At 39.1% G+C, this 13,195-nt stretch overlaps 1 protein-coding gene across 1 annotated transcript in view; it reads left to right on the top strand.

The window, feature by feature from the left end:
• Positions 1-12,374, top strand: part of GAS2 (growth arrest specific 2) — a gene marked incomplete at both ends in the record, with an annotated part of 89,050 nt that extends 76,676 nt beyond the window's left edge. The window contains one exon of the mRNA XM_082317071.1: positions 12,156-12,374. Within this exon, the coding sequence (XP_082173197.1) occupies positions 12,156-12,374 (219 nt within the window). The remainder of the gene's footprint in view (positions 1-12,155) is intronic.
• Positions 12,375-13,195: the final 821 nt, after the last annotated feature.

Raw genomic sequence — 13,195 nt, 5'->3', positions numbered from 1 at the left:
TGGCTCCCTGTATGTGTATTTAATCCAGAGCTGAACCAGTGGAACAGGCAATTTTCTTCATTAGTTTCCATCCACATGCATTAGTGTTTTATGCCATTATACCAAGCATATTCACTTCATCTCTTGCCAAAAACAAATAGAGGGAGGAGGAGGTTGCATTTTTGCAATGTGAAAGGGGAAAAATTCCAGTTTCCTCGCTTGATTATTTCTTTTGCAGAAGGCAAGATGTTATTTCATGGGTTCTAAGTATCTTTAATGGTAGAAGGACAGCAAAAATGCTACTCCTCAAGCGGGGACCTCTACACTAATCAACTGTTTATTCCTCAGTGCCTCAGGTTTAATGAGATCTTTCCATTCACTTCATCGTGCAAGTGGACCTTTCTGCTTTCCTACCCCGTTCCTGTAAAATTCTCAGTTCCCCTGACACCACCTTTCCATATGTCTCTTTGTACGTAACTCAGGTCCCGATGTCAGGTATCGTGTGCAATTCTCTTGATCATTGCTCCATATTTTCAATCTCTACCATCTCTTCAGATGACAGGGTGTCAGCTAAACATCATCTCTATGCTAGATCCCATGATTTATGGGCCAATGTTGTCAGTCACACTTCCAGTTTGTCCTTTGAGTCATTATATTTGTCTTTCAGTAGTTTCAGTAATTACTGTTAGTTGCCCTGAGATCTCCCTCTCCATCCCTTACTATTCCATGTCTCACATCAATTCAGGGTTTCAGTGTGCTGTTTGATTCTCGCTTACTGTTAGATTCCTGCTGCAAAGAAACTTTCTTGTCCCTGGCTCTTAAGTACTGCTCTCTCTAATGTTTCAGTGGGTGTTTCTGGGTCACCCGTTTGTTGTCATGTTGCTCATCCCCACGTCCTGGGACACCTTGTTTTCTGCTCTCCCATTCTGTCACCACCCTGCTGTTACTGTACTTCTGATAAATCTGCAATTGCTGATCTTCATTGTTGCCCACGTATGCTGTTAGATTAGATTTACAGGGGCATTGTTTTCAGCAATTGCTGTTGCCCCTTTTGGGAGGCTGTGTGCTGTTCTAGTATGACCTTCTGCTGAAATATCAAATGGAAAAATCTTCTGGCACATGATGCCTGGTACCAAAGTAAACATGCTATTTGCCTGTTCACTGACCGCTTTTTGTGTTTTAACCCCAGCCGGCAGCTAAGCAGCACTCAGCCGCTTGCTTGATCCCCCACAGTGGGATGGGGGAGAGAATCAGAAGAGTAAAAGTGAGAAAACCTGTGGGTTGAGATAAAGACAGTTTAACAGGAAAAGCAAAAGCCGCGCATACAAGCAAAGCAAAACAAGGAATTCATTCACTACTTCCCGTCAGCAGGCAGGTGTCCAGCCATCTCTAGGAAAGCAGGGCTCCATCATGCATTAACAGTTATGTGGGAAGACAAACATCATCACTCTGAATGTCCCCCCCTTCCTCCTTCCCCCAGCTTTATATGCTGAGCATGACATCATATGGTGTGGGCTATCCCTTGGGTCAGTTGGGGTCACCTGTCCTGGCTGTGTCCCCTCCCAGCTTCTTGTGCACCCCCAGCCTGCTCGCTGGTGGGGTGGGGTGAGAAGCAGAAAAGGCCTTGGCTCTGTGTAAGCACTGCTCAGCAGTAACAAAAACATCCCTGTGTTATCAACACTGTTTCCAGCACAAATCCAAAACATCATAGCCCCGTCCTAGCTATTGTGAAGAAAATTAACTCTACCCCAGCCAAAACCAGCACACTGCTGTAAGTGGAGGTCATGGTCCTAGCTATCCTCTGTTATTTCCATCAGATTGTGTGAGGCTTTAGTCATCTAGCATCTTGTTCCTTCTCTTTTCTTAGACACCCCATGTCTTCATGCTCACATATATGTTTCCTGGCTTCTTTCAGACCTTTATGAACTGCCCGCTTTGAGCAGCTGTTTGTTATAACCCAGGATGTAACTAAGAAGCCATCTCAACTTTTCCACATAAGTACCTCAACAAGGGGGAAGCTCTAGGAACAATTTATAAACTCTTTCCCCTTGGTATTGGGTTTCTAACCCGATTACATGCTAGTTTGCTGAGCTGTGACTAAATCTAAATGAATTTTTGGTTTCATTTCATATTGCTGTGATGCTTGGTAAGAAGAATTTGCCTCCTGCATAAACAATAACAGAAGAGCAGGATTTAGCTCTATGTAAGGGTGAAAGGCAGAGACTTGAGATACTTGTTCACGCTGCCCCCAGATTTTTAAGGGCTTATACAAGTTCCACTTGCCTTGCTCTTAGGAGGAATTTACAATCATGCATGAATTATATGTCACTTAAGCAGTGTTAGAGCATTTTAACTTTCTTCAGCAGGTGACCAGGTAATATAGGTCATACCAACAAAGTACATTAATATATGAAGCCTTTGTTTTCGAGCTACAGCAGTCTGATGTCAGTCGAATCACTAGACACTTATTTTTGTGCTTCTCTGCCTTCAGCAGGATACAGATGTCTTCAGTTCCCAGTTGTATCATCAGCCCTGTGCTGACAATGTGACATCTTATAACAGTGTTTCATAAGCACTATAAAGAAAGAGTTTTGACTGATAAGGTAGTTTAACAACTTGGGTAAGTATTGGAAAAATAAATTAAAAAGTTGTGAGGTGGAAATCTCAAATGAGGTTCAAAGATTTTCTAGCAGGAACTTGCAAATGGAATAAAGAAGGCTTGAAAAGAAACTGAGTCCCAATAGGCAAGGGTGTTCTCATTTCAGGTCAGCTTTGCTTGCCCTCCTTTTGTTTAAGTTTTTCACAGAAAGGAGTGTTTTTGCAAGTGGAAGCAGTTGCTGAATGCACAGTAAATGTCAGGCTAGAAAAAGGAGAAATCCAGATGCAAGCAAAATGACTGACTGGTCAATTAAGTAAGGATGAGTTGGGTGAAAGCAATCCACTTCATATTCCAAAAGAAGAGAGCTCTCCGCAGTATGATTTAGTGAAGTAAAAACGTTGATGTTGTTATGCATCTTCTCATAGAAATATCTGTGAGATGAAAAGGCAAATGAGAGGGCTGCTTTGCAAGGAGTGGATTTAATTAACAAAGGACATGGTGGGTATGGTTTTAAAGCCCTTATCCTTGGGGCTTTTTCAGAAAGGAAAAAAAAAACCCTTATTTTAGCAAAAGGGTCAGGATCAGATTTCAGAAAAACATGACCCAAAATACATTTTGAAGAATTGGATAAATTCCCGTTGACTTCAGTAGGAACTGGATCAGTCACTTAATGAAAATGTTGTGTAACTGGTCTCATTTGGTTTTATGAGATTTCATTATGTTTCCTCTGAGACCTTTTGGTGCATTTGTTAGTTAATCTGCTAGGAGACCAGGAGTTAACTTACGTACCTCACGTGGATCATTGTAATATCAATGTTGAAGTATTTTGAAGCTTGCAAGCGTTATGCTGTAAGTATTGTTAGTGAGCCTTCTGGTTTTGTGGCAAAATAATAATTCTTCACCATGTTTCAAAAACCTCTCCCTTTGCTACTTAAAGACTGGCATTTTCACATTGATGTAGAACAGTCTTAAAAAGCCAACTTCTATCATCACAGAAAACCCTCTGAGCAAGAGAGGATACCTAAATAACACAGGCAAAAAACTTAATACCTATAATGGCCACGTTTACTACACAGTATTGAAGAACAAAAATCAGATACAACTCTGGCTTCCAAAATTTCCTCAGTCAGACTGGCAAAGGCTTAAACTGGCAGCATCGTTTTGAGGAATAAGAATTCAGGCTAGCCAAGTCTCTGATCTTTTCGTTAACATCATCAAAAGGAGGACATGATTTACAACTGGGCAACGGCTCTCAGCTTTGAGACCACCAGCCATCTTACAAAACTCACAAAAATTTACATGTTTCAGGTCAGATTTCAATAAGCAAAGCAGAAGTAAGAAAATCTCTGTATACTGTCTACCCAAATTCACTACATTCTGTGCCAAGTTTTCAATTTATTAATTCCCAGTTTAATCTTTCCTTAAAAAAAAGAAAAAAAAAGTTAATCAGAGAGGAGCATCACTCTCATTGATGTTAAACTTGTTTTCTTATGGGAACTCTTTTTTTTTTTTTTTTTTCAATGACAAATGGAGACAGATACAATGTCCTACTAATTCTGGAGAAGGAATAGGAGACAGAAGTGTATCTGTTATTGAGTAGGCTTCCAAAATTTGGAGATTGGATCTTCACTTTATTTATATATTTAAGCGTTTCCATTTATACTCTATTGCAAAAATCTCTTAATAGATTTAAGTGTGAAACAATAGGTAGTACCTAGTTAATTTAATACTATACTACAATAATACTATATTATAATAATAAATCATAGTACATAATATTATATTCTATATTAATCTATAAGCTGCTATCACTTTACAAATGCTGAAGAATTTCTACATCATTTTTGAGGCTCAACTATGTAATAGAAAACTGACAAATGTCTGGGTAGGAAAGGCAATCTAATGAAAACACAGGTATAACATAATTCAACATCACACATTTTTCCCTTCATAGAACAGTGACTGTTAAAGGTGTCTGTTGATTGCCCACTAAACCTCATGAGCCTCTTATTGTGTCTTAACTCATTTGAAGATAGGTGGCTTTTTTAAAAAACTAAGTCTCGCTATTAATGTCTGATGTGTGTATCCATCTGAAGGATTTGGAGCTGAATACGGTAAATGGTACCAAAACATTGTCATTGTACCCTAAATGCGTATTTGTTGTGTGATGATGCCTTTAGGCACCAGGCACAGGGCAGGGATCCTGCCCTATGTATAGTGAAAGACGGTATTTGCCTTAAAGATGTCACTGCGTGTAATATATTGCACCACTACCATTCCTTCTTTTATCTTTAACACTCTAATATAATAACAGTTCCTGCCAAGGAGAATGTATGGAAATTAGTACTCAGCTCTGAAAGCCTCACTCAATAGATTTTTAACTTCAAAACAGATAAGGACAAGCTTAAAGCCACTGTCTTTGCTGTGGCTGACCTCCTAAATGAAAGTCCTGTCTGCAGAGAGAGAAGTCTATAGTCCTCTGATGAATTTTGTTTGACTGAGTGAAGTGATAGCCACATTTTCGAAAGGAGAAAAGCAGATACTTAAACCTGCCATTTTCTGTTTCATACTTCTCATATTTAAATTGCCTTTTGGGTATTTACATGTGCAAATGATTATTTAGATGCCTTTTGTATTTGCATACACAAAGTCTGTTCTTCTGATCTGAAACAAACTTTGAAAAAATGACTCAATGAATTATAGGAGGCTTCTGAACTATATTTAGTGTAAGGCCTGGTCTGTATATGCTTTGAAGGCTCTATTGGTGCGAGTCTCTATGGCTACCTCACCTGGAAAATCTATCAGGCTTCAGTGTATCAGCAGCCACTGAAAATCATTTCAGCTGGAACTACACTGATACAATTTTTTGTATCACCTATTTAAGTCAATACTTCTTTCAGTTCCCCCCACCCCATATGTCAGTCAATAGACATGGAGAATATAAGTGTGGTGGTGTTGCTGAAGCGGTTGGGAACTTTATTAGGTTCTACATGAAAACTGAGCTCCTTGTTCAGTGAGAAATAGCACTTGACACAGAGCAATAAAGGTTATTCTGCCCCAAACCAGAGATTTAGCGATTCTGGTGAATGCCTCCATTCTGGTTTATTTTCTACCATTAATATTTACTATAAAATCAGGAATGTTTGCATTTGATTTTTTTCAGGAGTGTAGACTTGAAGCTTATAAATAATTTATAAAGTATCATTCCATCCCATTCTTTGTTTATACAACATAGTGTAAGAGATCGTTTCAATAAACTGAGTGGATACCTGTTAATGTGTTTGATACAGCCCAAGATAAAACATTAAAATGAAATTCTTTATAATTCAGAAAGTGTGCTAATTATAAAACCCAACTCTAGCACAGCTAGAAATATTGTGACAAGCAATTAGTGTGAGCTCTTGGCATTTTTTTTAAGCTGAGCTTTTTTATAATGCTTTTTCCAGCTAAGTGAGATTCATTTAGTGTGATTTACTACATATAAACCCTGAAAATGAGCGGGAGATGGTAATCCAGCGAGCTGTCTATTTTCCGTGTCATCATCGTGGTGTCTGCAGAGAGGGGATGTGCAGGCTCCTTCACGGGGGTTTTAGAACGACAACACAGAAACCCAGTGGAGGTCCCTAAACAAACCCGCATGTAATGACTGGAGTGATACGAGTTGCGTCATTTGGAACTTTTAAAACTAGTAGACGTAATCCCAAACATGTCTGTCTAATCCTATATCAAGAGGGGGGCTAGGCAAAATGTGACTTAATGAGGGATGACAAGGAAAAATGAAGACTGCATTTTTCCTGGTTTTCAGGTGGGGAAACTTTTTTTTTTTTTCCTTAATACACTCGGATCATAGGATAATTCAGGTTGGAAGGGACTAATATACTGTTGCCTGCCAAAATACACATTAACATACTCTAAGTAGATTACTTCAGTGTGGATGAATAATTAATATCTGGAATTGGCTACATAATTTGCACTTTTTCAGATTGAGTTGAGGTTTAATTTGAATTCCTTAGATGTGCACTTAGGCACATAAGTGAGTTCTTGAAAGTCTAAAATAAGCTTTATGTTTTATCAGACTCAAACTTTTCTCTAAGAAGACAACACAAAAATTCAATGACAAAAGCAGAATGAAAGCCATGAAAAGGAATAGTTGGAGAGATGCTTTCTAGCTTTCCAGCTGGAAGCTGGTTTTCTTCCATATCCTCTTGGGAATTGGTCCCATGATCCCTTGTGTCCATAAGGGTGAACTCTATATACGTAGTAGCAGTAATGCCTCTTCCAAAATGTATGCTACAGTGGCTGTCAACTTTTTAAAATAGGAAGGTATCTAAATCTACCCTGACTGGTGTTTAAATCTGATGGTACTCCAGGATTTTGCTATAAATTTTACAATGAACTCTAGAGATGAAGTTGCATAATCTCTGCTAACAAGGTTTTTTTAACATCTGTAATTACGTGGCTTGCAGCAATTAACCAGGAGACTGTTACACATTCTTGATGGTGTTTTCAGGTCACTGAATTCTCAGGGAAGCAGGCAAACTCCATATAGCAAGTGTTACCTATAAATTTCTGAAAATTCACTTGCCCATTTGAATGTGTTTAGAAGACTTGGTGAAAATGCCTGCTACCGCCTACTACTGCATTTACTGCACGGGCCTGTACTGGAAATGAGTGAACTGTCAATAAGGTAACATTAATGATTATGGAAATATGAGGCTGCTAAGCATCACTAATAAGTACTGCTAATCCATGATCCACAGGGATTATGCAGCTCTTTTTCTTTTGTCCAAGGCCCTTGCGCTTGCTCATGTCAGGTCTCCTCAAAACCTCCATGGACCAAGTAGGCATCCTAACTCCAGCCTGCTGCTGGCTTGCCCCATCAGAGCCCAGCCGCTCTCAGCATGTGCTGCACATCTGTGTAGCTTCCCTCAATTTCTTTTTTTATCAAAGCCGTTTTCAGACCAATTGTCAGACCTTTATCAGACCAATGGTCAGGGCCCATTCAGCTCTCCTTGGTGTCCTTTTCTTAGCCAGCCCCCCGTCATGACCTGTTTGAATGGAGTATTGGCATTACTGTTAACATGAACTTTTGTATGTTTTGATGACTGTCAGGGATGTTGACCTAATGTCATCAGAGCTTCTGTGAAGGCATGCAGCTAGACAGGCTTCTCTGCACAGTGCCAGTCTTTCACGGAGTCTTTCTCGGGGCCCCACCAGGCTGGGCCTGGCTCCACATTAAATGATAGATGTGAGAATTTTCGGTGGCCACCTTCAAGAGGACCTAGGTAACTGCTAAGCACTGGAATAAAGTTTTGGCTCTTGATGACATGAGCCTTGTTCTCTGCAGCAATAGTGTCTCAAGTCCTCCAAAAATACTTCTTCCTCTTCCATATAGATATGCACACCAAATTCCAAGACTTCGCCTTCTGTCAGCCACACACACAGCTGCAGGCTCCGAGTTCTCTTCTAACATCAGTTCTTCAGGCCACAACTAGGAAGATGCTGAGGGAGACCATGGTCTCTTGTATGGAAGAGTTGTCCTACTCCCTGAAAACGTCCACATGAGCTATGCCCTGTGGAACAATTTGTCATTACTCGACAATACCATATTCTAGGTACAGGCTGAGAGACTCACTGGGGAAGGCTGGTAGCCCAGATCTGGGTCCTGTTCCTGGTCCAAGTTTTGTACCCTGCTCTCACCTTCTTTTTACTAAGAATGGTTAGTGAATAATACTGAGATCTGAGAAAGCCTTTTTTTTTGCATAGGCAGGAGGGCGTGCAACATTTTCTTTGCACAGTCACTGGTGTGATGCACTGCGTTATCTTGCCAAACACCTTTGGATTTTATAGTCAATATTCTCTCAGTATGTAGCCTACATTGTTTCTGAACTTGGCCTAAAATCACACCAGCCAATTCCAGGCTATGATTTGCTTTAGGTTGCTGTGTTTGGCTTCCAGAGCCCAGCCCAAGTTCCTTTCGAGTCAGTAGGATTCTTTCCGTTGGCTTTTGCGGTACTTGGATCAGATCCATAGTGTGTAATTCCTCCCCCCGCTTCCCCTCCCCTCCCTGAAATATTCTTTAAGAAAGTTATAATATAATCTGAATAACAATATTGGGCCAGATTTTCAGTTCCTATAAAACAGAATAGATTTTTTTTTCAACTCAGTAAAACTATGCTTATTTACATGAGCTTAATATCTTTACATACAGCCTAATAGCTCTTTAATAAGCCATGAAGCTCTCTGAACTTATTTATATGAAAATCAGAACCGCTTAGACTATATTACACTTTGATGCCAAAGTCCTATGCAATGACAGCCTAGTTCGCCTAACTTTTATTGACTGTATTTCATGTTATCTCTTGATACAGCATTAATGCATACCAAAACAATCTATAATTCCTCCTCTGTGATGCTATTGCCTGGTCATCTGGTTTCTCATCTGTTTTCTTCACCGTAGATTCAACCGTTCTAACTTGAACACAGATTCTAGAGGGAACAGCTTTAGCGACAGCCCTGCTTCAGACACAGCAGAAATAATGAAGATTTACAGCAATCGTAAACATATGGTGGATTTTATTTTACAGAATGGGTTTTCTCAGTTTCAGTTGTCTGGATAGTAGTGTGAAAATAGACGGATGTCATGAATTTTTTTACATTGATAACTGACTAATAAAATGTATTATTGTAGAGTCCAACTTTTTATTTCTCAGAGATCTCATGCAATGGAAAAGCTGAATTGAGTGGATCATAAAAACCTCAAAAGTTTCATCTTCAGCTGAAGTATGTTGGGGAGGAAACTGCTTTTTCAGTTACAAAGTAGAGCAAGTTATTTCATTCTTTTCTTTTTTTTTTTTTTTTTTTTTTTGTGAGAAATCCTTTATACTTCTGTGAACCTGGAGCAGTTCTGAAGCTAGCAGAATTACTCTGGATTTGTGCTGGTGTTACTAAAATCAAAATATGGCCATAGGAGTAAAACGGTGTTTTTGTGGCACAGCACAGCATGAACAATGACTATATTTAGGATGTAGGAAAACCCAGTCTCTACAGAAAAGAAGCATTCAATGAATTTTATAATAGTATAATAATACAAAGAGAAAGAAAAAACAGGGGAAAGACACAAGATGTACATTGAACCTGAGCACCAGGAAATAACATACCAGCAGGAGGTTTTATTTGTCTGCACAGTAGTCCCTAAGGGAAATTGAACCAAATATACTTTTTGCTAACTTTCCATTCCTAACTCTTAATCAGAAGTCCAGATACTAACTGCTCTTGGAACGTGAAGCCCCGTGACAAGATGTGAAAGCTGAAATTCAGAAGCAGTTAACTCCTTCCCACAGCAGCATCACACGTTGTAGTGGACCGAAGTTGGGCTTAAAATGCTTTTATCTGAGAAGTTTTGGGGGCATTTCTCAAATGCTTTTTAGACATTGAAAGAGAAGAAAGTTGCTAAATAAAATTCTGTAGACTCTTTTGTCTCGAGGCTGTGCCACCATTTGAACTGCAGTTTTCAAACTTGATGTAAAAACCATTTGCTTCTTTCATGATTTATTGTCCAGACTAAAGACTTGATTCAAATCTCATACCGCTGAAGGCTGATCATTCCATTGTCAGTTCTAAACAAAGTCTTGAAACTAAAATACAAAGCTGGAGAGGAAAGAGAAAAAGCGTGATTCGTGAAGATGTGAGTCTGATTCTGCTTTCATATCCATGGAAATCTAGAGAAAAACCTCACTCGTGTATAGCTATTGCAGAGGTGAACACTCCTACAACCCAGAGCCCCAGCACCGACAGTCTCAGTAGCTGAGATGTTCATTAAACTGAGAGCACTTGACTGTGCTCTTATTAGGATGGATCAGAAGTAACCTTATTTTTCAGTATCTGTAAAGCTGAATTGACTTCCCACTGTGTTTCACAGGAAAACCAAAATGCAGAAGCAAGAACAATTATTTCCCTGGCATTAAAATGTTTTACATGAAAACTTTCAAACAAGATTTCATCTGCAGCTGCTTAATCAAATGAAGAGTTTGATTCCTTATAAACTAATCCTGATTTTCAGACTTTAGAAAGTTGTACAGCTTTCCGTGCTTTCTTCACTCCAGGTGAACCTGCCTCCTCATGTAACAGAAGTCAAATACCATATATTTAGGCTGAGGCGGGGTGTTTGTTGGTCAGGATTTTTTTAAGAGTTACATTTTTGCCTTTTATTATCTGTGATTTTGTTTGATTGAGAATTTTTCTTGTTTTGTTGTCTACGCTATGTGTACTAATCTGAATTGTGCTATGTTACAAAAGGCTTATGTGCCACCTAAGTCTCAACTGCAAATACTGTCAGCCCTCGAGGGAGTTTTGAATGTGTAGAAGAGCCCATATACACCTCACAGCCATGAATCCAAATGTCATTACCCAGACTACGTTAAACATCTTCTAGCGTGCCTTTTACAGGGCTAATTTTTAATTTCTGGCACTACGGCTCAATGATGTTTAGCATTTCACGAGATGTACTAATCAAAGCATTTTTCAATGTGTCATTTATGATGTGGCTTCTATAGAATATGCTGCTTTATTCTACCTCCCTGGTATTTATTTGACTGTTCTGCATGGGGAACCGGAGGAGAGAAACGGCAGTGAAATTGCCAACTGAACGCACGGGTGCGGACCTGGGAGAAGTTACCTTGGTGCTTGGTGAAAAATTTTATTTGAGTTTAGGCAGAAAATGAGTGTGGATCTGGAAGATATACATTAGAGATAGGTACCGAATTTGGCAGTTAGATACCCCTCTCAACGTGAAATTCCTTTGTAGGTCAAGCCCCAGTGTTTCTGGAATAGAGACAGCAAGCGTAAGCAGTACTGAGCGCTCTCGCTAGTAAGAGCCTGGGCGCTTTTCTTGTATTGTCTTTCACAACTCGGAGTAAGTTCAGGTATCTTCAAACAGCTCCAGATACGTTATTTCTGATGTCCCTCATTAGACTAATTTAATTACAACATTAGGCTATTCTAGTTAGAATGTATGTCAGCAATACTAAATTGTTAAACTAAATGGTACTTCATTTTCTTAAATAACTTTTTTGATATTTTAGGAGATAGAGGAGATGATTGTTTTCGTCGTCTGCCCTTCACTGCTGCTTTTATACAGATCTCTGTCCCATAAAGAAAAGTCAGTTTCAAGACGTATAAAATGGTGTCTTTACTAACTTATTTTCAAAAAATTAATCTGAAACACATTCATGTTCCCTAACATGTTTATACTAACACATGATGAATAGGATCACTCAGTGCTGCAGGACTAGAAAAACGTGTGGCATTGTTTACATAAAATATGAAAATCTTTAGTTTTAAATACTATCTCATTTTCTTACAGTTTTTTTAATTTACTTATTAAATTCAAATAAAAACCATTCTACTATTGCTTTTCCTTTCCTTTTTATTATAAAGCAGACTACTAACGTATGTCTGTGACTTTAAATTAAACTAAGCACAGCATTTTCCAGTAGAAAAAATGTGATTTCCCAGTGAATGGTTCCCTCTCAAGAGTTCTTGGTTTTGTTTTTTTTCCCTGTATATGTAATTTCAGATGCTGCACAACAAACACGTGATGGTCCGTGTTGGAGGAGGATGGGAGACTTTTGCAGGTTACTTACTGAAGCATGACCCGTGCCGAATGTTGCAGATCTCCCGAGTGGACGGGAAAACCTCTCCAATCCAGAGCAAGTCTCCAACCCTCAGGGACATGAATCCAGACAATTATCTGGTTGTTTCTGCCCATTACAAAACCAAGAAGGAGATTAAGTGAAATAAGCTTCTCGTGTGATTGGGACTCTATGTACGTAGGTCCAAATTATTTTCTCAAGTGTAGTAAATTTAGTTTATGCTTTAAAAGGACTTTGGAAAATTTAAGACAGACTGGAAATGGCAACCCATTTTGAAGATCTTTGAATTGTAGAACTATTTATTTCTAGTACTGTATCTTTTATAGCAAATTACCCTTGCTAGGCTAATTACTACAATCAGATAAGAAATAGACATATATTTTTAGCCAAATTATTACTCTTTAATATGTGAATGTATACTTAGAGTTACATAAAGGAGCGGATCCTGTTAATGGAAGAAAATACACAATACAATGTATTTGTATGAAAATCTTATTACATTGAATCCTTGACTGTTAGGCTAGTTGAAAAATATATATGCAAAAAGTGGAAAATGAATATTTGTGGAAATTATTTGGTAATGCCTTTTGAAATGAAATAAAAATTCACTATTTTTATGGGTTGCAAGATTTTCTTAACCAGTAGAATATAAAGACTTACTGCATGCCAAGCGACTTCCCAAAGCGATTACTTTAAAAAAAAAAAAAAAAAAAAAGCCCAAGAAACTCCTTCCCCCCACCTTCTACTCTTTAAAGCGAAAGACAATGCTCGGTGCTAGATCTGTACGTAGATCCTTCCTGTTTTTTCCAAAGCCGCCCAATATAGAGGCCCGGGGAAGTCGAGCGGTTGCCCCTTGCCCTGCCAGACAGTAGAGACGGGCAGCTGTGGCAGCGGGGCGCGGAAGCAGGAAAAGATGCACAGGCCTTCGACCCAAGGAGGAGCTTCAGAAGACGCTTGTCCCTCC

The sequence above is a fragment of the Platalea leucorodia genome, assembly GCF_965183815.1.
Source record: "Platalea leucorodia genome assembly, chromosome: 7".
NCBI lineage: Eukaryota > Metazoa > Chordata > Aves > Pelecaniformes > Threskiornithidae > Platalea > Platalea leucorodia.
This window is presented reverse-complemented; position numbering and strand designations above follow the sequence as displayed.